The 23378-nt window shown below is 41.7% G+C and overlaps 3 protein-coding genes across 16 annotated transcripts in view; 2 read left to right on the forward strand and 1 right to left on the reverse strand.

Annotated features, from left to right (window-relative positions):
• LOC117496870 (AP2-associated protein kinase 1-like) overlaps positions 1 to 14168 on the forward strand; it is a 31008-nt gene extending 16840 nt beyond the window's left edge. For 3 of the 13 annotated variants that reach the window (XM_034148693.1, XM_034148694.1, XM_034148701.1), the window contains 9 exons: positions 248 to 435; positions 731 to 924; positions 1024 to 1092; positions 1348 to 1437; positions 4526 to 4630; positions 5286 to 5381; positions 6033 to 6200; positions 6542 to 6631; positions 11654 to 14168. In XM_034148693.1, the coding sequence (XP_034004584.1) occupies positions 248 to 435; positions 731 to 924; positions 1024 to 1092; positions 1348 to 1437; positions 4526 to 4630; positions 5286 to 5381; positions 6033 to 6200; positions 6542 to 6631; positions 11654 to 12462 (1809 nt within the window). In that variant the 3' untranslated portion in view covers positions 12463 to 14168. Of the gene's footprint in view, positions 1 to 247; positions 436 to 730; positions 925 to 1023; positions 1093 to 1347; positions 1438 to 4525; positions 4631 to 5285; positions 5382 to 6032; positions 6201 to 6541; positions 6632 to 7258; positions 7359 to 11653 lie in introns of all 13 variants that reach the window. The other 10 variants (XM_034148696.1, XM_034148698.1, XM_034148704.1 and 7 more) reach the window with 9 other exon arrangements.
• A 1167-nt stretch (positions 14169 to 15335) lies between these two features.
• Positions 15336 to 18594, forward strand: med22 (mediator complex subunit 22). Of its 2 annotated transcripts, XM_034148756.1 has the most exons (5): positions 15336 to 15439; positions 15619 to 15775; positions 16102 to 16182; positions 16814 to 17022; positions 18273 to 18594. In XM_034148756.1, the coding sequence occupies exons 2-5, from the start codon at positions 15653 to 15655 to the stop codon at positions 18463 to 18465; spliced, it is 606 nt and encodes a 201-aa protein (XP_034004647.1). In that variant the 5' UTR covers positions 15336 to 15439; positions 15619 to 15652; the 3' UTR covers positions 18466 to 18594. The 2 variants fall into 2 exon arrangements, with proteins under 2 accessions (XP_034004647.1, XP_034004648.1); XM_034148757.1 differs by lacking the exon at positions 18273 to 18594 and having other exon boundaries at positions 16814 to 17921.
• A 207-nt stretch (positions 18595 to 18801) lies between these two features.
• cunh9orf78 (chromosome unknown C9orf78 homolog) lies at positions 18802 to 23366 on the reverse strand. The gene is made up of 9 exons (XM_034148751.1): positions 23195 to 23366; positions 22463 to 22522; positions 22316 to 22367; positions 22136 to 22206; positions 21917 to 21994; positions 20893 to 21090; positions 20649 to 20785; positions 19458 to 19562; positions 18802 to 19323 (listed from the first exon to the last, which is right to left on the reverse strand). Exons 1-9 carry the CDS (start codon positions 23269 to 23271, stop codon positions 19226 to 19228), a joined length of 876 nt encoding a protein of 291 aa, XP_034004642.1. The 5' UTR covers positions 23272 to 23366; the 3' UTR covers positions 18802 to 19225.
• Between the last annotated feature and the right edge of the window lie 12 nt (positions 23367 to 23378).

Consider the following 23378-nt stretch of genomic DNA (forward strand, 5'->3'; position numbering starts at 1 on the left):
ATCTGTTTTTATACAATCTATGTATGGAAACAGTTTCCCCTCTTTTTGTTGTGGTGGTGGTTTTCATGGAATCTATAATCTTCTTTTGCAGATTTTATTTTCCAGTGGATCTTGCTTGCCTGGTTGTGTACGTTTCAGGGTCTGATTTGTTTGTTCTGTCCTTGTGTGCTAAACAGAAATTCTCTCCGTTGGCATCAAGGATATTTCATCTCATATTTCCCCCATCTGTTTCTTGTTTACTTTATAGGCGGCTGGCCGGGTGATTCACAAAGTCGGCTCCCTGACACCCCCCTCGTCGCCAAAGATGGCCCCTAAGAGCGGCCACCGACGCATATTGAGCGATGTCACTCACAGCGCCGTGTTCGGGGTCCCAGTCAGCAAGTCCACCCAGCTCCTGCAGGCGGCCGCAGCTGAGGCCAGCCTCAACAAGTCCAAGTGAGCAGAAAGAAGTCCCTTCAGTGATCTGAGGATGAACTGTCCTTTCATTGCACTGACTGAGTGAGCTGAAAGGGGGAATAGACGGTCCATTCATATGACATGACGGAGGATAAACAACCCTTTTACTTCCTCCAGCATCCAGCTTAGGAAGAATCACTCAATTGAGTCTTTAAATAGCTCTGCTCACTCTCTAGTATTTGCATACATCAGTAAGCCAGTGTCCACAGACTTAACAACCATGATCACATTTCTCTGTGCAGCATGTTTACGTTGACTCCTCTGTGCACTGCAGATCAGCCAGCACGACTCCCTCCGGCTCCCCCTGCTCGTCCCAGCAGAGCGTCTATCATCCAGGTGATTCTGACACCAAATCCACCCCAACTGCAGCCAACAATCAGCCCAGCTGGAACCCCTTTGGGGACGATAACTTCTCCAAGCTCACAGCAGAGGAGCTGCTCAACAAAGACTTTGCAAAACTAGCCGAGAGTAAGTGCAACTCGCTCAGTGCGACTTCACACCTGCTGCACCGGTAAATATTTGTGTGGTCTAAAAATAATCACTTCTTTGTTGTCTGCTTGTTCACAGCTGCTGCGCCAGGAGAGAAGGTCACGGGCTCCAATGAAAATCTCATATCCGGGATCAATGCTTTTCCTGGTAAGTCTTTGCCTAATTCTTTGCAGGATGCCGTCTCATCAAACGGACATTAAGAGTGGAGGAATTCAACCCTTCTTTCTTCATTATGACTTCTTTGTGTTGCTGTCCTTGCGGATGTCTACATTTGTCATGAAAGTAAAAACATTAGCATATGGCTTCTTACCCCCTAGTCCCCACCTGCTTTCTCTTTTCTGTTGTTCATGCTTTCACGTTCCCTCATTTGTTCTTCATCTTTACTCACTGTGCAATGTTAAGCTGAAAGACCGTCAGACATCATGAGTGCAGGTTCAGCGGTGTTGACAGCCCCGGACCCTTTTAATCCCCTCTCCCTCTCTGACACCGCAGGTAAATCTCTTACATCACACAAACGAGCCGTGCCTTTTTGATATTCTCAGACCTTACACTCTTAAATAAATATATTCTTAGAGCTCATGATTCATTTTTCTTATTTACTGAAGTAGTTTCCTGGATATCACACTTCCCGGAGGTTAGTTTATGAGTGCTAGTTGTGTGGTTTGGATTTGTACCCAGTCCTATCTTGTTGACATAGCATCCAGCCTCACAGTGGCTCCTTGTCAGCACCATGAATACAGGCCGAGGCCGAGGCTGCAGCTCAAACGCATCTCATTTGCAGATCTGTGCTTTGGCTGTTGCTTGGTAACGCAAAGGACAAATTCACCTTTGTTAATTGGATTGCTTCACTGCTGGAGGAAGCTGCTTAACAGTGCAACAAAGAACGAGAGAAAGTTAAGCATGCTGCCTTGTTAAAGTGATGATCTAAGCTTTTTATGTTGTCCTCTGCTTAGCCTTTAGTCCTTTTGGAAGTGCATTCTTCTTCACTGTGCAACCTCCTTTTTGTATTTACTGTTTAAAGCCACAACTGAGAGGATCAAAATGTTGAGGCTATTACATAATGAGGGTGCGGTTAATCTTCTCCACCCAGACTAAGCTGGATGCACACAAGCAAACACAGTCTGACTCTTGCTAATGGAGCAGAGCGGGATTAATGAGCAGCGGTTTCGATAACTACTAGGGATGTAACGATACCTAAAACTCACGGTACGATAATATCGCGATAACAAGTCCACGGTACGATATTTATTGCGATATTGAAAAATAAAGGGAAAAAAAATGTGAAATCTTTTTTTGGAAACATTTATTTTGACTTTTTTTATTTTTTACTTGACTTTTTTTTCGTTATTAAATAGTAAATCTGATTTGTACAGCATTTTAGTAGGATAGTAGTATTTGAAAGTGTCAAAAATATAATAATCAGACCCTGCAATAAAATAAATCAAGTTTCACTTTAGTTTTTCAAGTAACTCAACTCAAACTCACTCACTCACTCAGCATCATCAGACAGGTTATTCTTTAGGAATATGAGCATGTCCACATTTCCAGGTAGAAGCTGGGATGTTTGGGCGTTTACAATAGTATTACAGGATAAAGGAAATACAGAACAACTGCCGTATGCAGGGAAGACGCCGACGTGTTGCACTTATCATTCATATCACATCATAATATATCATATATTTCCTTATCTGAGTCAGCTTCTCGAGCCGTATCTGGCCGTGCAACACTTACAGTGTCACATAGCCTACTGTATGCAGAAGTATTATTTTAAGCAACACATTAAGTTGACGAAACACTTAACTCCAATGTAATTAAAGTCAGATCACTTGTGTCTTAGATGAGGCAGTGATATCATAAACCTGTTAATGTAGGCCTACGCATTCAAACACTCTGTAGTTTATTTATTTTTTAACCAGCTGTTCTGTATTCACCTTGCAGGTGCAACTATGTTGCTTTTATCCTGGATAAAGGGTTTAAGTCATGGATGTTTAAAGTTTAACTTCTTCATATTTGTCTAATATTATAGTTTCATTGAGGCTGCGCTGTCGGTACGCTTGTCCATGTTTGTGATTGGTCAAATGTTGCTAGCCCCGCCCCTTGAACGCGCTCTCAGCCGGACAGAGAAACCCTGGGTTGATTTACTGAGTTGATAACCAGCGTCGTAGGACCGCTTAGCGAGATCTCGTTTGTTAGGATTAGTTAAGATAACTCAAACATATCCAGGGTATGTTGAACTGGCTTCGTAGTACAGGTTACTGGTGGCTGCATAGCAGCGCTAATGTCAAAGACACAAACATTATACATTATATTTTAATTTTACCAGGATGCAGTGACAAAAATATTTGGGAAGGCTTTGCCCGCTGCCCCTGAATATACTGTTGGTACTTGTCAATGTCTCTAGGTATGTAAATGTAGCCCTGTCATTACGATGTCCTTTTGTGTTATCTGTTGTTTTATGTTCATGTTGTAACCTACTTGCTGCCATGTTGGACAGGTCTCCCTTGAAAAAGAGATCACCAGGACCACCTGGTTAAATAAAGGTTTAAAAAACTAAAATCGCGGTAGATTTTGTCAGTCTCACGACGGTATCGCGATATTCGATATATCGTTACATCCCTAATAACTACTCTTCGGTATTAAATAATAAAGCATATTTTACAGACATTTTAATATAAATATGTTTCATATTGACTTTAATTGGAATTAGCTTTTTGGCATTACGGATTTCTAAAAGATTTTGATAAGTGTTGGCCTCTTTCCAATAGTGCAGGGGGCAAAGGGTCACATCTGCTGTGCCATTATCTGAGCCAACACATTCCTTGCCCCCCCCCCCTCCACCACCACATTTTTCCCATAGCAGTTTCCTGTAAGTATGACCTGCGGTGAAAAGCCAGTCGTTTGTCATGTCATGCATGGACTGTATTTCCGGGTGATTAATTCACATATATATTAATATGAGTGCGTCATTTTACAGCAACCGTCCAAAACATTAGTTGAGAGGGTTTGCATGCGTGGACAGTGACGTGGCGTTGTGGCAATCTAAGACCGATGTGAAGAAACTCACTGAATGCTGTGGCTTGTTTTGTATAATTACATGTTTTGAAGTTTTGACTGCAGGAGCGTGAACACTTTCTTTGCACCATACCTCTATTAGGAAAAACTCGTTTTTCATTTGAGTTGAATCTCACAGAACTTACAGGTCTTGGAGTGTATGGCTGTGGACAGCAGATCTTAACAACTAACAAATAACACAATAATTGTACTGTTGCATTATGGGTTTAGTCATGTAACTCTTCAAATGACATTTAGATCACATGTTGGTCTTTGCAGTCATCATCCATAATAATATTTTGTTTCTTTGTGCCTCCTAACCATATTCATTCCCTAGCAATGTAGGCCATGTAGGTTTCTTGATGTCTTGTCATTATGTAATATTCTCCCACATTACTAGAGTCTCATGTCTTTTAGTTTTTTCACTGCATTCTTATTTTTATGAAATCTTTTCTCATCACCTTTCTCTCTCTCTTGCCTTCTGTCCTGTCTATCACGTCTCTCTGCCTTTCCTCTCGGCTGCTCACAGAGAAGCTGATTGAGGGTCTGAAGTCCCCTGAATCTTCTCTGCTGCTCGCCGACCTCCTAACTCCAGCCAACCCCTTCAATAGTTATTCAGAGAGCTCCAGCCATGGTACTAGCGCTGTTTTTCTCCCAGGCCTTGCCATTCAATTCCCAGTATGCTCTGCATGTGTCCTTCTTGTCTTCCTTCTCCTCTTTCACTCACCTGGTCATAAAGTCAGAAATACCCACGGGAGTAAAGATCTGATTGTCTTCCTACAGAGGCGATCTTACCTTTTATCATTACTAATTTCTTTGTACCTGTTGGGAAAATACTGAATGTACTCTTCCAGTATCATATAGCACATGATAACAAAGGCCCTACGTAGCTGTGTACGTGACCGGATGTATGATTACCTAGAAGAGCATCAGGACTGTTTTAGGCATATGATAGCTATGTGATTAACATGCTGATTTAGTCTCTATGGAGATAGACATATGAATGTCATGTTTATTGTTTACGCAAGCCTTAGCTAATCTGAACTAAGCATAGAATACGGCTTTGAACCGGTATTCTGCATCTTGTGACTGTAACACTCTCTTGTATATCAGCATGTCAAGGTCACTATTCGGGGAACTATTTATCCCACGCAGCTCTGTGTGTGATGACTACTTCCATTCTTGCAAGGATAATAAATACATGTATCCTGATATTGAAGCTCAAGCCGCTGACGAGTGATATTTTCCTAACTGTACCGCTGTCTTTTCCGCTTTCTGTCTCCCTGTAGTGAACTCAGAGATGTGTGTGGATTCACTGATTCCCGGGTTGGAAGCCCCCCAGCGACACTCGGGCCAGCCTGAGCTCATCCCCGCCAGCATAACAGGTTAGCGTCCTGGACCCAATAGCAAAACATCTTAGCATCAATTATTTGCAGTAATCTCGTAAAGTCATAATAGTTTCCAGCCTTGGTCATTATGTCCTTGTCACTTGTTGATATAATCCCCAAGGTTTTTTGTGTAACCTTGTTAACTTTGTACGGCTGCAGTCACTTAGTTTTTTTCCACACAAACTCATTTATCATTGAGAATCCCCATCATTGTGCCAGATCACGCTGCTTTGACAAAAACACTGCAACAACAAACAATTTACGGCGTGTTTAAAATGTCAGCACGGCACTTTAGAGGATGGAACCGTTTTCTAGGGTGTGAAGCGATCTAATGAATGAGCAACTCATGATTTATTATCAATGCTAATCTTGCCCAAAATCCATCCACAGTCCACATTCTGCTGTAATGGTTGATATTAGCTGTGGCAAACTGTATATCTGGACCCACAGCTACTGCCAAGTGTAGTTCCTGCACCTGGCAGCATCTTTTATTATGGGATTCCCACCAAGTCTTCCCTTTTGATAGTGATGATGATATGCTTTCACAGATAAAACAGTGGCTTACTAACACAATGCATTTTCCCTCCGCTTCTTAAGCTAACAATCTTATTTTGACTGTCCGTCTGGCTCGGCTTCATCCTATCTCAGACTCTCTCACTGGGGAGGACTCTCTGCTGGGCTGTGATCTGTTATCTCATTCTACTCTTCATGGAAACCAGTGTGTTTCTGCTCTCCCACCCTCCTCCTCCTCCTCCTGCTCCTCTGCTCCTTCTGGATCCTGTCTGGAGGAGCTGCCGGCTGGTCAGACAGCTTCTGGTAAGAACGGCTATTTGCAGCACCCCTCTGCAAGTCTAACGGGCGTATTGTACCATGAAACAATCACAGACTACAGATCCTTCCAAAAATGGAGGGTTTGTTCAAATGTGATATGGAAAACAGAATTAGGCACATTTAAATGACAGCTTCACAGACCCTTGACTCATGTAAAAGAGCCAAAAGCCACCTAAAATGCATGGCTTTGAAATACTGAGCGTGCCCTGGCTTCATCTATTTTTAACCTACTTGCATCCTTCTTTTCTTTTTGCTCTTTCTTTTGGCTGAGTTAACTTCTTTTCCCCCCCTCCACCATTCCTCCACTTCCTCTTCCTTCACCGCAGACTCTACTTTCCTCATGTCGTGTGGGGAGAAGGGCAATGACGACGAGTTTGACCCTATTCCTGTGCTCATCTCCAAAAACTCAAACCAAGGTAAGGTTAGCAGAAAGTCCCGAGATGAGCACTCACACCTGCTGAAGCCCAGCCTATGAGCCGTAGAGATGAACCCCCCCCCCCCCCTACCCCTAATTCAGTTTGAATAGCTCCTTCCTGTGACTGCTGAAGTGAAGTCTTGTATGGGTGTGCTTTGTCACATTCAGGCTTTTTACCCCATGGAGCTCTCACATTAGCCATCTCTTTGATTTCTAATGTTATCCTGCCAGAGATTCTCCGCCTTGCAGGTGTTTGGCACTTTTCTAGCTTATCTTAAAAGTCCCCTCATGTTACAATGGCATTCCCTTACTCTCCCCCTGTAATGATGCAGCTGTGTAAAGATTACCCCGGCTCACTCTCTGCCTGTTTCTCTTTCTCTTTCTGCCCCCCCCCCCCGTTCATGCATCTCTCTGCTCTGCCATCATTTCCCCCTTCATCATTTTCCCCCTTCATCTCCATCAACTCTTAATTTTCTCCATACCATCTCTGTTAATATTACTTATTCTTTTGCTCGTTTTTTCACAATCTCCCTTTTGGCTCTCCTTCCATTTCCATCTCTGTCTCTCTCTCTCTCTCTCTCTCTCTCTCTCTCTCTCTCTCTCTCTCTCTCTCTCTGGCACGTTCCAGGTGGCCACTCACGCAGCAACAGTGGCAGTTCAGAGTCCAGCATCCCCAACTTGGCCCGATCCCTTCTGCTGGTGGATCAGCTCATCGACCTCTAGAGGGGGTGGGAGAGGTCGAAGGGGCAGTGTGCAATCCTAACAGAAGGAACAGGGGGAGGGTGGGGGATAGAGATGGGGTGTAGCACCTTAACAAGTGAAACAGAGGAGCCAGTTGGTTCAGTGAAACCTCCTTGGCCTCGCCTGATAAGCTGGCTTCATGTAACTCTGCTGGCCGCTCACATTCCCACGCTGATTTTAAAATCTTTTCATTAATGCCTGAGCATATCGTTTGCTTCTGCCCCACGACACCATGGTCTTCTCATGCTTTCCTCATACTCGCATTAATATCCCCTCATTAAGTGCACTGCCATGGGGATCAATATTCATCGTATTCACTTTGTCCAGGGTCGAAGCTTTATTTAAATAAGCCACCTGCACCGTGTCGGGGGTCTGAGTAAAGAGTGAGGAGGCAAAAGGCTGCAGACCAACAGGAGAATGTGATGCACCTTCCTGTAAAAACTCAACTATTAGTCAATCAACGTTGCAACCAGAGTGAACCACTTAACCAGTTCTTAAACCAATGAAGACAAAAACAGTCTTACCTTAACCTCTTAGGAAGTCAAATCTTTCCAATGATGGGCTTTTATTCCAATATAGATCAGTTATCCTGACAGCTACTTCTCAAAGCTAACTAAGTGCAAATATATGCAGCGCTGCAGCTTCAGCATTACTGTATATTGCCTCCTCTTCCTGGCTGCTAACAGAGTATTCATTCTCCTAAAATTACACCTGTAAATATGTCCGTCTGCAACTTGTGAAATCATTGTTTACATGGCTGATGTACTGGGATCTACTGCCATGGCAGGACGCTTTATTGTTGTGCGGAACACTTCATAATTTGCTTCCATTAATGATTTTATAATGACATCTTTTATGGTGGGAAAGTCGTAAATCACCATCATATCTTCGACCGATTGTCAAGATAAGCACAGCGGAAACAAGAAGGGAATCCAATTATTTATTAGCCATGCCAAAGCTAAAGGAAACACTTTATTATTATGCTATTCAATGCCATGTGTCAAACTGCCCTCAGGTCAGTGAGGACGAGCAGATTTTTAGCAGCATACCACTGTTTCAGAGAGGGAGGAAGATTACATTTTTGTGTAGATATTATGAGCTTTACATGAAAATCTCCCTTTCCCATTGTCATCCTCTCTATCTCACTTACGCACCTACGTTGAGTTCATTTGGGGGAGTTCATTTCAGCCAGAAGAAGAAAAAAAATTAGGTTCATTCCTGTACATAAAATCACTTTTAAAATGTATTGTCAGCACTGGTCAAAGTAGAATTTTTGTTGTGTGTGTGTGTGTGTGTGTAATAATTACCGGCATTTCATCTATCATGGTACGAATAAATGTGACTTTTATTGATGGCGCTCTAGAATGAATGTATGAACTGAGTACCATTATTTAAAATATATAAGGATATATAGATTAAAAAAAAAGAAATGGTGTATAAAGCTGTATTTAAGAGTGCACAGACCCTCTTTGTCCAAAGCCCCTCTGTCTTTTCTCATGTCAAGCATTCAGCTAGTGCTTTTGTTTTAGATAACATCATCGATTCAAACGTGCTCATGACTTGTCTGACGGGGTAGTATTTGAAACTGCAGTACTCACAATTCTGGTACTTGTAAGATACTGTATATAACTTTTAGAGATTTTATTTAACAGACGCCAAAACAGAGCTAATGACGGAATTTACTTCCTGATATCTCTGGATTATACCTTCACCTCTTTTCTCTTTCATGTGGCAGATGATCATAAGGAAGGCTAGCGTGACTTAAAAAAAACAGCTGTAAACATGCAAGTTACATCACATCTGATGACATACAGATGAATCACAAGTAGTACCTTCATATTAAGACTCAGATTTAGCCAAGGTTGGTCTATTGCACGTTTTAGGGTCCATATTGCCTTGGATGCAAACAAAAAAAGTAGATTTCTCTGATATGCCCTCACATAAGCTTCATATAAATAGTTCTCTCCTCCTCCCCACAGTACATATTGTAGAGGTTAGTCATACAAATAATGTTAGAATCGGCATGGGTAAATAAAACTATGCTTATCTTTTCTTTCCATCAAATGTTGTTCAGTTAAGTCATTGGCATTTTTGTGGCTAATCTATGCAATCCTACAAAAACGCTTCATGTTTTTATCAGACACTGCAGCGCTGTTTCCTGTAGAGCTCTCGCCTTGGCCGTAGACTTTGACTTGTGTTGCCGTGTGAAACAAAAATGTACTTGTTGTGCTGGTTGGGTTGAAATGACTTTGGTTGGATCCAAAATGTTTGACATGATTTGGCTCGTGTACATATGTCAGCAGGACCATTGTGGAGTGTGTACTTCTATTTTTATGAATTAAGGTTCAAGAAGAGAGACTCTGAATAAAACGTGTTAATGTGAATGTTCTCTTTATGTCATATTATTAGGATTTTTCTCGGAAAAGCATGTAGGAGCAAGCTGTCTTTGTTGACAATGAAAACTGATTCTTCCTTTGCATGGGTTTTAATTAGCAGACAGATTATTTTCCTTCTAGAAACCACACTAGATTACATATACTCTAATCCAGCGGTTTTCAAAGTGTGAGGCGCTCCTCCCCGCAGCGTGAGAAGAAAATAACGAGAAACAGTGAAATCTAGCTAGTTAACTTCAGCAAACTTTATGCGAGCGGCAATATGGATCGATTTTTAGTGAAATGACCTAAAGTGAGAGAGGAGACAGCGTCTGGCAGAAAACGTGTGTCACTTGCACACTTTTGGCTGTCTGTGGAGACCGAGTTCCCCGACCTCGCCAAAAAGGCTGTAAAAGTGCTGATTCCCTTCACCTCCACCCAGGGGCGGACTGGCCATCTGGAGAATCACAGAACGGCCGGTCGTCAAGGGTCGCTGACGGCCGGCTCGGTTCCCTGACGGCCGGCTCGGTTCGCTGACGGCCGACACCACCCTTAATTTGTTATATTTTTAAACGGCATCATCGAAGTTGCGCTGACAGGCGACAGAGGTCTACCGTTTCCCCGCAGCGAGCCCCCCGTTGACAGTTCACTTGAAATGCAATTGAATACCCCTGCATTATAGCAGCAGCAACAATAATAATAATAGCAATAATAATTGGGAGGGGGGGCGCGGCTGTTCTTATGTTCTCTGAGGGGAGGCTCTCCTTCCCACACTTTGAAAACCCCTGCTCTAATCTAACTTGATGGTATCCACTGAGGCCTTCTTTGCTTTGATTTCAGTATTTAAACATGAATTAGTGTGGGTCAAATTGGTGCAACTCTTAACGAAAGCATCACCAGACACTGGCAATTTCTGCTGCTCCTTTTAGAGCTTTACTCCAATATTTAAAGTACTATTTCAGAGTTTTTTAGGTGTTTTCCTACTCATCTTTCTTGCAGTCCTCTTAAATCTTAGTTGTTCTAGGCTTCCTTGATGTTGGTAGTCATTTAAAAAAGAAGAAAGCACACTACTCTTGACTGCTTTTGTGATTCCAGACCAGACTTTTTGAGGCATTAGGTCATTATACTGTGTTACTTTGTGTTAGATTGTACCAAGGACAGACCATAGAGCCCATGAGCTGTATTGTGGGGAATCTATGGCTGTTATTCAACACAAGCCGTCACTGTTTGTTATCATTTTTGCTAGCTTTTACCCGTGAGAAGATCTTGAGGTGATTTTTCAGTTTTTCATCAACTGTGAAAAGGGCTGTGGACAGTTGGAAATAGAAGAATGATGAAGGAAATTACCTAAGTAGTAAAACAAAAACTGGTGTTTACCTTTTAATGGCTGCCACTAACATCCTCCCAAGAGCTGCCAGCTAACTCTTCTGCCGACACTGCTGAGGTAAGACTGATCTGTCTCTGCTCCTCTGTGCTAACCTGTCTGTCCCCAATACCTCTGTGAAGGCTCTTTGTCCTTGTTTCCACATAAATACTGACCCTCTGCCTTAACACAATCAATTCTCACTAAAAGCAACCCTAACTCCCCTAACACGAGGCACTGCCTGAAGCTGTGCTGAAACCTATTTGTGGAAACAAGGTTATGTGATGTCGCTGGCTAGTCCTGTCTGTCTTATGTGAGTCGTTCAGAGTAGAATATGTTGTTGTGCTCTTGTGCTGGTTTCTCACTGTTGGGTAATTCTTATTGATGCTTCAGTGGGTACCTCGGTCATATAGAATAACGTGAACGAGGTTTGTTAGATCAGTGAGCAGCTAGACCTCAGGTGGTAAAGCTGACAATATTCATACTTTTCTGACATTTTTAGTTCACCTCTGATATGTATTTTCTCCATCTCTGCTCTCTAATACAGATGTTCCAGGTGAGAGTAATGGCTACTCTGTGCTTGGGGAGGGACAGGAGACTGAACCTCGAGATTTTGAAGCAAACCAGGTCTGTGTGCACTCCAGCGATGATGAAGAGGAAGAGGAGGAGGAGGAGGAAGAAGAAGAAGAAACCCATGAAGAGGAGCAGCAGGATGAGGAAGCCGTTGAGAATGACACAGCAGCTCTGGACTGCAGCGGCTCCAGACCTCTGCTGATGGACTCGGAGGACGAAGAAGAACTCGGTTTAGCCCTCAGCTCGTCGCCGGACCCCAGCGCTGCACCAACACAACCACCTACCTTCCACCAACCTCCCCCGAGCACATTCGTTCAGAATCATGTACACGAGCCAGCGAAAGGGGCAGATGCTGCTGCCGATGTTTTCTCAAAAGCCCCTTTTCCCATCACGCAAGATGAATCGGCCGATGTGTTCGCCAACGCTCCGTTTCCATGCGCCTACGTTGCGGCTCCGCAGCCGTTCGATGTGTTTGCCCAGGCTCCGTTTGGGAAGAGAAAGGAGGCTGCAGGGTCTCTGCCCTCGTTCCCTCATGCTGTGACCCCCGACCCAGGAGCGCTGGGACAAGTTGCCCAACAGCCTTTCCGCCCACAAGCTCTGGCCAAATATTCCCGACACTTTGAGGGACCCGCGCCCCAGCAGCCAGTAGCAGCTCAGCGCATCGTTTCCAACGCGGCCTCAGTGCCTGCTGGACCTCTTCACTCATGGACCTCAGAAGTGGGCGCTGTGGACCCTTTCATCTCGGCCCCCTTTCACTTCAAGGCCCCGCAAGAAAAGCCCTAAATGCACACTCAGAGTTCAGGGCACTCATCACTGAATTATGCAAACTGTATCAGGCGCTCTGCATGCTGTCACCAGCGCTGCAGCTGGACTGCAGGCATGCATGGGTCTCACTCTTAACTGGCTCTGATTAGTGATAGCGCTTCTTTACACTTGAATGCTCGGAAAACTGACATCATTACATGACTCCTACTCACTTTTTATTCCTCCTGACATGTTCTTTTGAGTTGTCCTTATTCCTTTTGGTACGTACATCTACACATATGGTGGTAAAGCATTTGATTGTTTTCTTGCCTACCTCAGTTACTTTTTGTGTCAGCGTTGAAACACCACACAGAGAGGGGGTTTGTAGTTTGTCAGCACCTTGGGCGGTTTCATTTCCTGTGCGTTTGAGCTTCACTGTGAAACTATGCCTCATTCCTCCATCATACTAGCTCTCAGAAATGTGGGATTTAGCTTGAATCAAAGCATCATAACTTCACAGAAGCTCGGAAGAAGACAAGACAATGTAAAGATGGAATTTATATCAAACAAGAAATGTGTAAACAACATGAAAATGATGCCCTCAAGCCATGAGTTGTGGGCTTTATGCCCGACAGTGTATGAGGCAGGTTCTGGATTATGATGCATAGACATACATGGATAACATTTGTTGATATGAAATGTTATTTTAATTTGGTGTCATGTGTATTATGTTTGCGTCCTGTCTTATGAAAGTGGAATATCAGAGTTTCTCCATGTGTGTTATCGTACAAACCTTGTTTAAATGTTAGGCATAGAGAATACATAATAGTAGTTCCTATGTTAGATCAATGTAAACTCACTTTCTTGGTTTCTACTCATTCTACAAGATAAAGCCTCACACTCTTACAGTACGTCCCTCCGACCACGTCAAACAGCATTCATCACTTTTGCCTTTGGTGCCCTCCTTAAAAAAAAAATGCTGCATTGACATCATTTACCAAATACCTGGCATACAGTCATGTACATGTTTCTTTTGCTGTGTGCAGTATGATATTGCACTTCACTTCTGCAATGCATCTCTATCAAAGGTCCTATAAACTCCAAATGTGTACTAACGGGGATTTATCAACAACTGAAGAGACACGTTTACAGAGAAATGCTTTCCTGCAGTCACACAAATATCTACAGCACTTATGATTTGCATTTCCAGTCAGGGATTGTATTAGTAGTATCTTGTAAGTGAGATCTTGAATGGTGACTGATTGATGACATTCCATTTGAACTTATTTCCGTCGACATTTAGGGATGTTTTATTGTCTTCGTGCTCTGTAAAATCATTGAACACTTCATGGGTTTCCACCATGGCACTTTTTTTAGAAAGGGGATCCAACCTGTTTCAGCCCAAAGTGTAATTCATGTATTCCTCTGTTGCAATGTAAAATCCTGTATTCTTTTTCTTTTTGAAGTGTACAATCTTTTTGTTATAATTGCTCACTTTTCTCACCCACCTTGTATACATGAAGGTTGCACATCGAACCTGACAAAGAGTCAGTGTTCCCTAAGAATGTGTTTTGATTGTAACACAGCTGTAAAATGTATTACAACCCGTGTAGTATAGGACGATTCAACAACTGACAATACTGTTGGACATCAAAAGCACTCTAAATACTTGTTATGCTGCACAGCCTGCCTTTGAAAACTATGTTGTATGTCATAAAAAAACTATTAAATGAATGTAAATCTAATTTCTTTACAGTTTGAGTCATTTGGCAGCTTTGAAACATGGTTGTGGGTGTTACTAAGCACACATACTCTGGTATTGTGTTTTTTTTATTACAGAATGAGGCATTTTAATTAGATAATTTGAATAGCTTCTTACCTCTTTTACATTTCTTTGAGAAACTGTGTACTCTTTTACTCCACTACATTTGCTATGCTTTGTACATCATAGTATTTACTTACAAAGCTTCACCACGACCCACTACATCACATGTGTCAAACTCAAGGCCCGGGGGCCAAATCAGGCCCTTGGTGGATTTAATTTCGGCCCGCAGGATAATTTCTAATTACTATTAGATCTGGCCCGCCGGTATATTGCACGCACACCTTCACTCAATCCTGAGGATTTCCTCAGCTCAGAGCCTGACCCCAAACATTGATGAACTTGCACCCAAGATGAGATGCCAAGTATCTGGCTTGAACTAGCATCACAGAGCAGCAAACTGAGTTTCAATGGATGTTTCCTTCTGCACTTTTTTTCTTGCGACAACAGGGCATGTTTGGTTTTTTCTTTGAGGGAAATAGTTTTTTTGAAGCTGTTGTTGGCCTGTGGAAAAATGTAATCATAAGAAATAACTCCGGAAAAGCTGCAGATAGAGCCATAAGAAATGAATGCAACTGATTATTTAATGTTTAATGTTGTTTTTATAGACAATAATTTAAGCTTTGTTAGTTCCAGGTTTAATATGTGCAATAATTTCATTTAAATAAGTTTTGCAATAAACATTGAACCAGTCCGGCCCTCGACTAGTACCCATTTTTTTATTTTGGCCCACTGTGTATTTGAGTTTGACACCCCTGCACTGCATGATTAAATTGCCTTTATATTTATAGTCATGCAATCAACAACAATAATATAACATCATATAACAGGCACTGTATAATGAGAACTACAAGTTGTTATACTTCAAGTAAATGTTTATAATAATATTAGTGTGCTTTTGCTTTGAAATGTATGTCTTTTGCCAATTAAAATCCAGCTCAAAGGGTTCATTTTCTTATTTTTTTGCATTGAATTTTGCTTTAATAAATTAAATAAATGAATATAAATACTAACATGTCTTTAAAAAACAAACACTAAGATAACGGACCAGTTACTGCAGTCCACTAGAGGGCGGAAGCACACAGACACGCCGGAAGTTAGCCACCATTAAATATTACGTAAAAGAAGAAGGAGCAAACGTACTGGGTTTCTTTGAAAACAATTACAACATTTTGTCAAAGTATGCAGTAAGAAGTAAGTAATAACTTTTACAGAACCTTCAATAAAATATAATACAATATTTATAAAAACTGCGTAATGTGCACGTTTCTCTCCCGTCTCATATCAAACAGCGCGCCTCTTCACGCTAGTGGCTCTTTCCACAGTGTTTTTTATTACAAATCTCGTCCTCTGTGTTAATGTAATGTGTACAGGTAAGGCTCGCTGTGTTGCTTTGTCCTGAGCACGATGGCTGCTCAGAGAGTTCTCCCTCAGAGCAAAGAGTCTCTGCTGCAGAACTACAACAAGAGACTGAAGGACGACATCAGGTCCATCCTGGACAACTTCACAGAGATCATCAAAACAGCAAAGGTACACACATCAAGTTTCTCTTAGGAACCATACAACTTATTTCTGATCTGCATCTGTCTGAATGTCTCCTATTTCTGTGTTAACTATTGTTCCTGTTTGACCTTCCAACATATACCTGGATCCTTTTATTTATTATGTTATCATGCCTGAAACTCAAAGGAACAGGATCTGACAATAATTGGTGTAACGACATTTTTGTTTTAAGTTTCCCAATCATGGTTTAGTTTATAAGATATCTTGTCACATTTCTGCATCCTATTGAATTAATTGAATGCTTGAAATGGGTTGTGATTAATGTATGTATGTGATATTGTGTCTTCCTGCAGATAGAGGATGAGACTCAGGTTTCCAGGGCAACCCAAGCGGAGCAGGATCATTATGAGATGCACGTCAGAGCTGCCAACATCGTGAGTATTGAGCAAAGCAACATTTTGATACAAAATGCCACACATCCTTTTAAAACAAAGTGCTTTACATGGTTAAAACAGGAACAGAAACATGTCCGGACGGCAATGACAATGATCAAATTCGACAATTACATGGACATTAATATTTAAAAAAATGTAGACCTGTTGGAAATCAAAAGATGCGCTCACATTTATAGAAAGCATTTCATCAAGGTGTTATAAGTAAAGACAGATTATGCAATCCTCAGTTAAACAAAACAGTTATTATGTTGAATTACTGTTTGGTTGTAAACAAACGTGTCTAACTTCGGTATTGACTTTTTCCAAGATTTGATATATATTGTTTATTTTGAGTGATTTTTCAAAAATTCAGACCATGTGTTTTGAATTCGTACCATTCTTTTAAAATGGAAACATTATTGATGGCTTATTTAAATACTCAGCCTGATGATATTGGTATCTTTGTAAAGTTTGGGATGTACACTAGAATTTCAAATCAAGTTTTGGAGAACGGTTGGTTCAATGGTTTAAGATGAAGTGAAATGGATTTCTGTGACTAGCTAATGTACCCAGTTGGGGAAAAATACAATTATTAATTTCCCATTTCCTCTCTTCTGTGTTTTTATATCAGGTGCGAGCGGGGGAGTCCCTGATGAAGCTGGTGTCCGATCTGAAGCAGTTCCTGATCCTGAACGACTTCCCCTCGGTGAACGACGCCATCAGCCTGCAGAACCAGCACCTGCGCTCTCTGCAGGAGGAGTGCGACAAGAAGCTCACCTCGCTCCGGGACGAGATCGCCATCGACCTGTATGAGCTAGAGGAAGAATATTACTCCTCCAGGTACAAGTAGGCTCATACTTGCCCCCCATCCCACGCCCCTCTCTTGTCCCATGTCCGACACCATGTCCTGTCTCACCTTTACCATCACTGCTGAGCCCAGGGAGGGTTTCATTCTGCCAACATCAAACACCTTTCAGGTTGAATGTATCTCATCATCATCATCATATCCAAACAGTACCATTCATCAACTCAGATCACTGTTTAGGGGTCGTTGTGATGGAGATCATCTCACTGAGGGATTTGTTATTGATCAGTAAGTGCCTTGACTTTTTTTCTCTTCTGACACGTGTCATAATTGGTCAAATAGAGAGGACGTCAGCATCAACGGGGTATGCAACTGAATATGACCGGTGTAAAAACTACCACATTTTGTGTCTTTTTGAGCATTCAATGCAGTTAATTGATGCTGCTTGGTAACAAGGATGAATTTTATAATTTAACGAATTAATCCTTGGTGTTGATCAACTGCTAAATTAAATGATAAGAGGCGATCAGCCTTTTGGTTTTCTGGTCTGCAGCCTTAAATAGAATAAAGACATTGTAACATAAATTCAGACTCATGGGAGAGATGTATGGTTTAGTGGATAAAGTAGTAAGGGTTTGACTTGTATGTCATTTTTAAATCATAAATGGAATAGTGATGGCCGATAAGGCAGATTTTAAGGATGGACTTTGGATGAATGATTGGTTTAGACATGACTGTTTACTGTTATTTATTCAAGATCAAATCTGAAACTACTAAGAGTTTCTTTTTTCTGTAAAAGCAATCAGATCCTATTTTTTTTTATCACTCTTAAGACTCAAGTTGTTACCATGCAAGCTGTGTCAATCACACGTGCTGTGGTTGTACCTGTAGACCTTTTAATGATTAAGAAATAAAGTAGAGACAAAACACTGGAGTAGTTTGTCTTGTTTTCTGTGAGGAGTGTCTCTCAGAGCTGTTTGGAGCATGCTGGGTGTGGGCCTTCCTTCCTCACTGCACTCGCTCTGCTTTCCCCTCCATCGGCAACTAATCGCACCTTTTTGCTGAACTTAAAATCAACCGTCACACCTCTAACTACTACTTGAATAAACAGCTGTTTTAAGGTCGTTTCCAGCGCTTCTGCATAACCTCCATGCTTCTACCGTATGTGTGTCCTTTGATGTGCTCCTCTATGTGGATGAATGTGCTTATTCTGACCTGCCGCTCTGCTCCTCTCTTTCTGTGCTGCGCTGACTCTTTGCCTCCTACTGGTTTCCGCTCTGCAAAGCTACAGTGAGTGGGACAGCACTGACCTGCCGCTGTGTGAGGCGTACCGCCGGCGGGACAGCTGGGCGTCCCCGGGCAGCAGCGGCAGCTCCTCCCTGGGGGAGCGGGAGGACGTGGAGGCCCCCTTCTCACAGGAGGCCCACCCCCAGCACCACCTCAACGGACACGGGACGTCTTCTATAGAGAAACCTTGAGGAGAATAACGGACTCTGAACTCTTGTGGTCAATTTGTACTTCAGTAGTTTAGCTTATTTAGTTTACATTTTGAAGTAACGTCTGCCAGAGTAATGTGTTATGGACTTAAAGTTTGGCTTAAACAGGTATTACAGTAAAATAAAGAGGGTAATAAACCAGAAAAATACATGGGAATAATTATTAGTCCAAATAATGACATGTAAAATGTATCAGAAGTAACATTCCCCTCCGTTTAATTTAGTTTTTGAATTGAATGTATGTTTCTGCATACTTTGGCTTATTTGATTTATACAATACTGAGGTAGGCAAACAAATCAGACAACTTCTTGTGTAAATGTACATCATTTAATAACCCGTACACATTTTTTACATTATGTTGGACTTAGCTTGAGTATTGAATGTTCTTATGTCATGTTTTATTTCTGTTTTGTTTTTTACTTTAAGCACTGGGCACATTAAAGAACAACTTAAAGCGTTTGGTTTTACGTTTTATTAATGGCAACTAAAAGTCAACATTTAACAATGCACTGACAAGCAAAGCTTACGTAATACACCTCATTTTTAACAACTATTCCTTGACTGATTCCTTGATCCCCTCAATGCTGTTGAGTAGACAAATAACCCCAACATTTTACAAAGTACTATTGGCTTTGGAGCACTCCAATAAACAGCTGTTTGAGAAACTGGTCTGCAAATGTTATCTTCAAAAAGATTGACATCAAGTTGAGTTATAAAAAAGAAAAAAAGACATCGAGCTTCTCAATATCGTCGATTCATCTTCTTGAACTTCTCATAATGGTAATCATCTGTGGCCTTTTCGTTGTTTGGACGTTTGCGATAGTTAGGTGGAGACGGAGCTGTGGAGAAAAGCAAGACGAGTAGTTAGCAACACATGAAGTCTAATTCCATAGAGTTTATAGAAGCAAGTACAAGTGTATATAATCCTGTTAGGGTGTGCTAACAAGTACAACAGCGTGTGGCGGTCTCTTACCCTCTGGACCTGGTTTCTCAGTGTCTCCCACACGCAGCGGCCTCGCTTTGGGCTCCTCTCTTTGTCTCTGATGCCTCTGTGGTGCGTTCACATCCTCACGATAGACTGAAAAGACATATTACATATTTAACCAACCTTTCACCTCATTAACAACAACTCACCTCTGGCTGGCAGAGAACTCACTGATCCATCGTTTCTGTTTTGATAACTGGACTTTTCTTCACATTGTACATTTATATTTAATTGAATATGCTATTCCTTGCTCGCTCAATGTAAACAATATCCTACTTTTACATTTTGTTAGCTGTAATTTGGCCCCTCATAGTGTTTGACCGATAGTCTACAGCAGGGGTCGGCAACCCCTCCGCGGCACCGTAACCAGTAGCACACTAGGAATAAGTGTGCAAAATATTAAAATTGTATTTTCGGATCCTGAATGAAACCACCACCAGAGCGCGTCTCCCCGTTACCTGCAGAAGGAAGCCATGCACGCAACGCAGCCCCGCTCTCTTTAACTCCAGTCGACTTGCTGCTGCTTTCCTCCGTGGTGAACCGATCAGGGGTGTAGTGCTGCCGGAGCGCGCCGGCACTTCACAAATTGTACCCATAAGGAGCTGTACAAATGCCCCAGTTTTTGCGTGGCTGTGTCTTTAGTTGAAAGCCCAGTGGCGATCTGCTCATCTCTCATCGAAAATAATATGCTACACAGGGGCGGACTGGCCATCTGTGTGTTCTGGAGAATCACAGAACGGACGACCGTCATTATTATTATGCCGTTTAAACCAATTATTTAAATTTGTTTAAACCGCATCATGTAAGTTGCGCTGACAGGTGAAAGTGGTCCACACACTGCTTCCCCGCAGCAAGGCTCCCCCCGCCCTCCTGTTGACAGTTCACGAGTGTCGAGCTCTACCCCCCCCCCCCGTTGACAGTTCATGATCGTCGGCACACTGATCCCAATTTGGCACTTCATATCAAAAAGGTTGCCGACCCCTGGTCTACAGATTTGTATCTTTCACTATCAACATGTTTATATTTGATGTTTGTTTATTTTCACATTATATGCAATGCCTTGTTTTAACATGTTGCTGCTGTGACGAAAATATTTCCCAATATAGGATCCATCAAGTAAGTCATATCTATTACTTTCTTACTGTTTGATATCTAACGTCTACAGATTGCAGCACTTACAGCGGTTATGTTGGACATAGTTGACAGCGATGTTGGTGGGAACAAATGAGGTCCCGTTGTCTTTTTTCTTGTTCCTTTGTTCTTGCAGAAGTTTGGCTTTTGCATCCTCGGTCTGGATAATGTTTTTAATCTTCGCACTATGAAAGGAAAAAACAGACCATCAGTAACAGAGTGGTTTCCTTCTTCTGTCCGTTGGTCACATCCATGCATCTACAGGAGTATCTTTAAAATGTCCTGTACGTACTCAATGCCGAGGTCGACTTCAGGGATCCCGCTCAGCATCTGATTGGACAACATCTCCTCCGTCTTCTTGGCAGAATTGACGTTGATGCTGTCTGGCAGCTCATACAGGTGGTCCTCTGCATTCTTCACCTTCACTTTCTGTTCCACTGCTTCCACCAAACCCTTCTTCTTTTTCAGCTCTGTCTCGATATATTTCATCCTGTGAGGGTAGATAGAAACATTTGGGTTTCAAAATATTTCAATGACAAACTTTGAAAAACAACTGTGTGTAATGGCGCATTTCCACTGCAGGCCTCGCACGGCTTAGTACGGTATAGTTAGGCCTTGGTAGGCCAGGCTCACTTTATGCTGCGTTTCCATTACAGTTTAGGAACTGGGGCAGTAACTATAGTAATGCAGTGTAGGCGGAGCCGTGACGTCATCTTCAATGCGAAACACAAAACCAACATCAGCCGTTAGCTGTTAGCCCTCAGAGCTCACAGCTCCTCATATCTGTTCAGAAACTAGACAAAAGTTAAACAAGTACAAACCACAGACTGCCTGTGTCATGGCGAGTACAGTCGCTGGTTTATTTATGTCTGTATAGGCCGTTGTGAGTGTGGACGGTCGGAGCATATACTGCGTTAGCTTAGCCGATCTCCATTTAGAAAACACGCATTTTAAAAGGTTTTTCGCCTGCCGTCTGTCTGCAGACTTGTCAAAGCATTAATTCATGGTTTTTACTAACCGGTATCAGTATGTTGTTACTTCGGCATCATTTTGAAACGTGTATTACAATTAAATCACAGTCAAATATGTTCATTTTGTTGTAGTTGTAGCCCCCTTGCCAGTGATTCTCTCTCTAGTTTAGCATACTCAGCCCGGTTGTTGGCCCGGAAAGAACCTCGATTTTGGAGAGCCAGAAAACTGTGAAAAAGTACCCGCTAGCCGGAACTACGCCTAGTGGAAACGCAACCAGTGGAAATGCGCCATAAGTGTCCATAGTCTGGACATTTCTGAATTAAAGAAATACAAAATAAACATACATGTCTGCATCCTCGTCTCTTCTGTTTGTTTCAGCAGAAAAGGAAGTGCCCAGGTTCAGGTCCGTCTCCTCCTCAGTCCTGCATTTGGAACAAAATGTAGCTCGAGTCAAATCATTGTCCTATGCGATGAAAGGCATGGTTTATCATGTAATGACATTCAAGTGCCTACACAATGTTTTACACTGACGCAATTAATTGGACAGCCACAGATATACTTACAGGCCCATATTCCTTTCTTTGATTTTCTTCATGTCTATAACCCCTCCAGACTTTAATTTAAAAGGGTCATTCTGTAAACAAATAAATAAAAAGTTACTTTAACAACGATGTATACAAATGGCTGTTAAAACCATTTTGATTCAATCCAAATAAATGAACAGATCCAAACAGATTACTTACATCAGCATCGTTCTCTGGTGGCAGTAAGTCCCCGATCAGCAGGGCGGACACACTGAAACAAAAAGGGAATATCAAGATCAAGTTAAATCCCATATGTTCCATTATGCTTTATTATAAACAGCGTTACAAGTGCTTCATTCACATTACCTGACTCCAGTCTGTCGTTTCCGCAAACTCTGAAGCTCCTTAGCCTCCTCTACTTTTGATCTAAACGACCAAGAAATACACATATATTTTTTAATGATATTAGTTTTGACAATAACATTCACACCACAGACAACAATTCCATTAATGAAAAACGTAGTTAGGGTTTCTAAATGTATTTTAACGGCAGAGCTGGGAGTAACCAAGTACATTTACTCAAGTACTGTACTTAAGTATAATTTCCAGATACTTGCTTGAGTATTTACATGTTATGCTACTTTGTACTTCATTCAATATAATCAACCCTTAAAACTTAAGTTACATTCACAATCTACCCTACAGTATACAAAGTAATTAACACTAGCTGCACCTTTACCAGCTTCGATAAACACTTTAATGCATCAATAATTATAATCAAAAAATTATAATCAAAACATATCATATTAATCTGAAATTGACCAATTTGATATTGAATACTTTTGGTACTACGTATATTTTGATGCTAATACTTGTTGTACTTTTACCTGACTACATTATGAATGCAGGACTTTTACTCGTGACAGAGTATTCCTACAATCTGCTACTTCTATTTTTACTTTAGTACAAGATCTGAGTACTTCTCCCTCATCTGTTTAAATGTATTTTAACGGATGCAGCAGTTGGCTCCGTTAGCTAACATTAGGTTGATTTAGCTAGTATGTTTGTACCTGAAATAGTCTCACAATAATACTTTACCTGACTTCTTTGGTTGTCTCATCTTCTTCTACATCTGAAGAGTTCCTTCTTTGTCTAAAGTTTCTACCACTCGGCATGTTGTATGTTATCTCTAAGCTTTTTGCTAAAGTACGCTTGTTGACGATAGCAGATGGTTAGATTTTCAGGGGAGAAATGTAGCACGTACAATAATACTGCGTCACTT

The sequence above is a fragment of the Trematomus bernacchii genome, unplaced genomic scaffold (assembly GCF_902827165.1).
Source record: "Trematomus bernacchii unplaced genomic scaffold, fTreBer1.1, whole genome shotgun sequence".
Classification (NCBI taxonomy): Eukaryota; Metazoa; Chordata; class Actinopteri; order Perciformes; family Nototheniidae; genus Trematomus; species Trematomus bernacchii.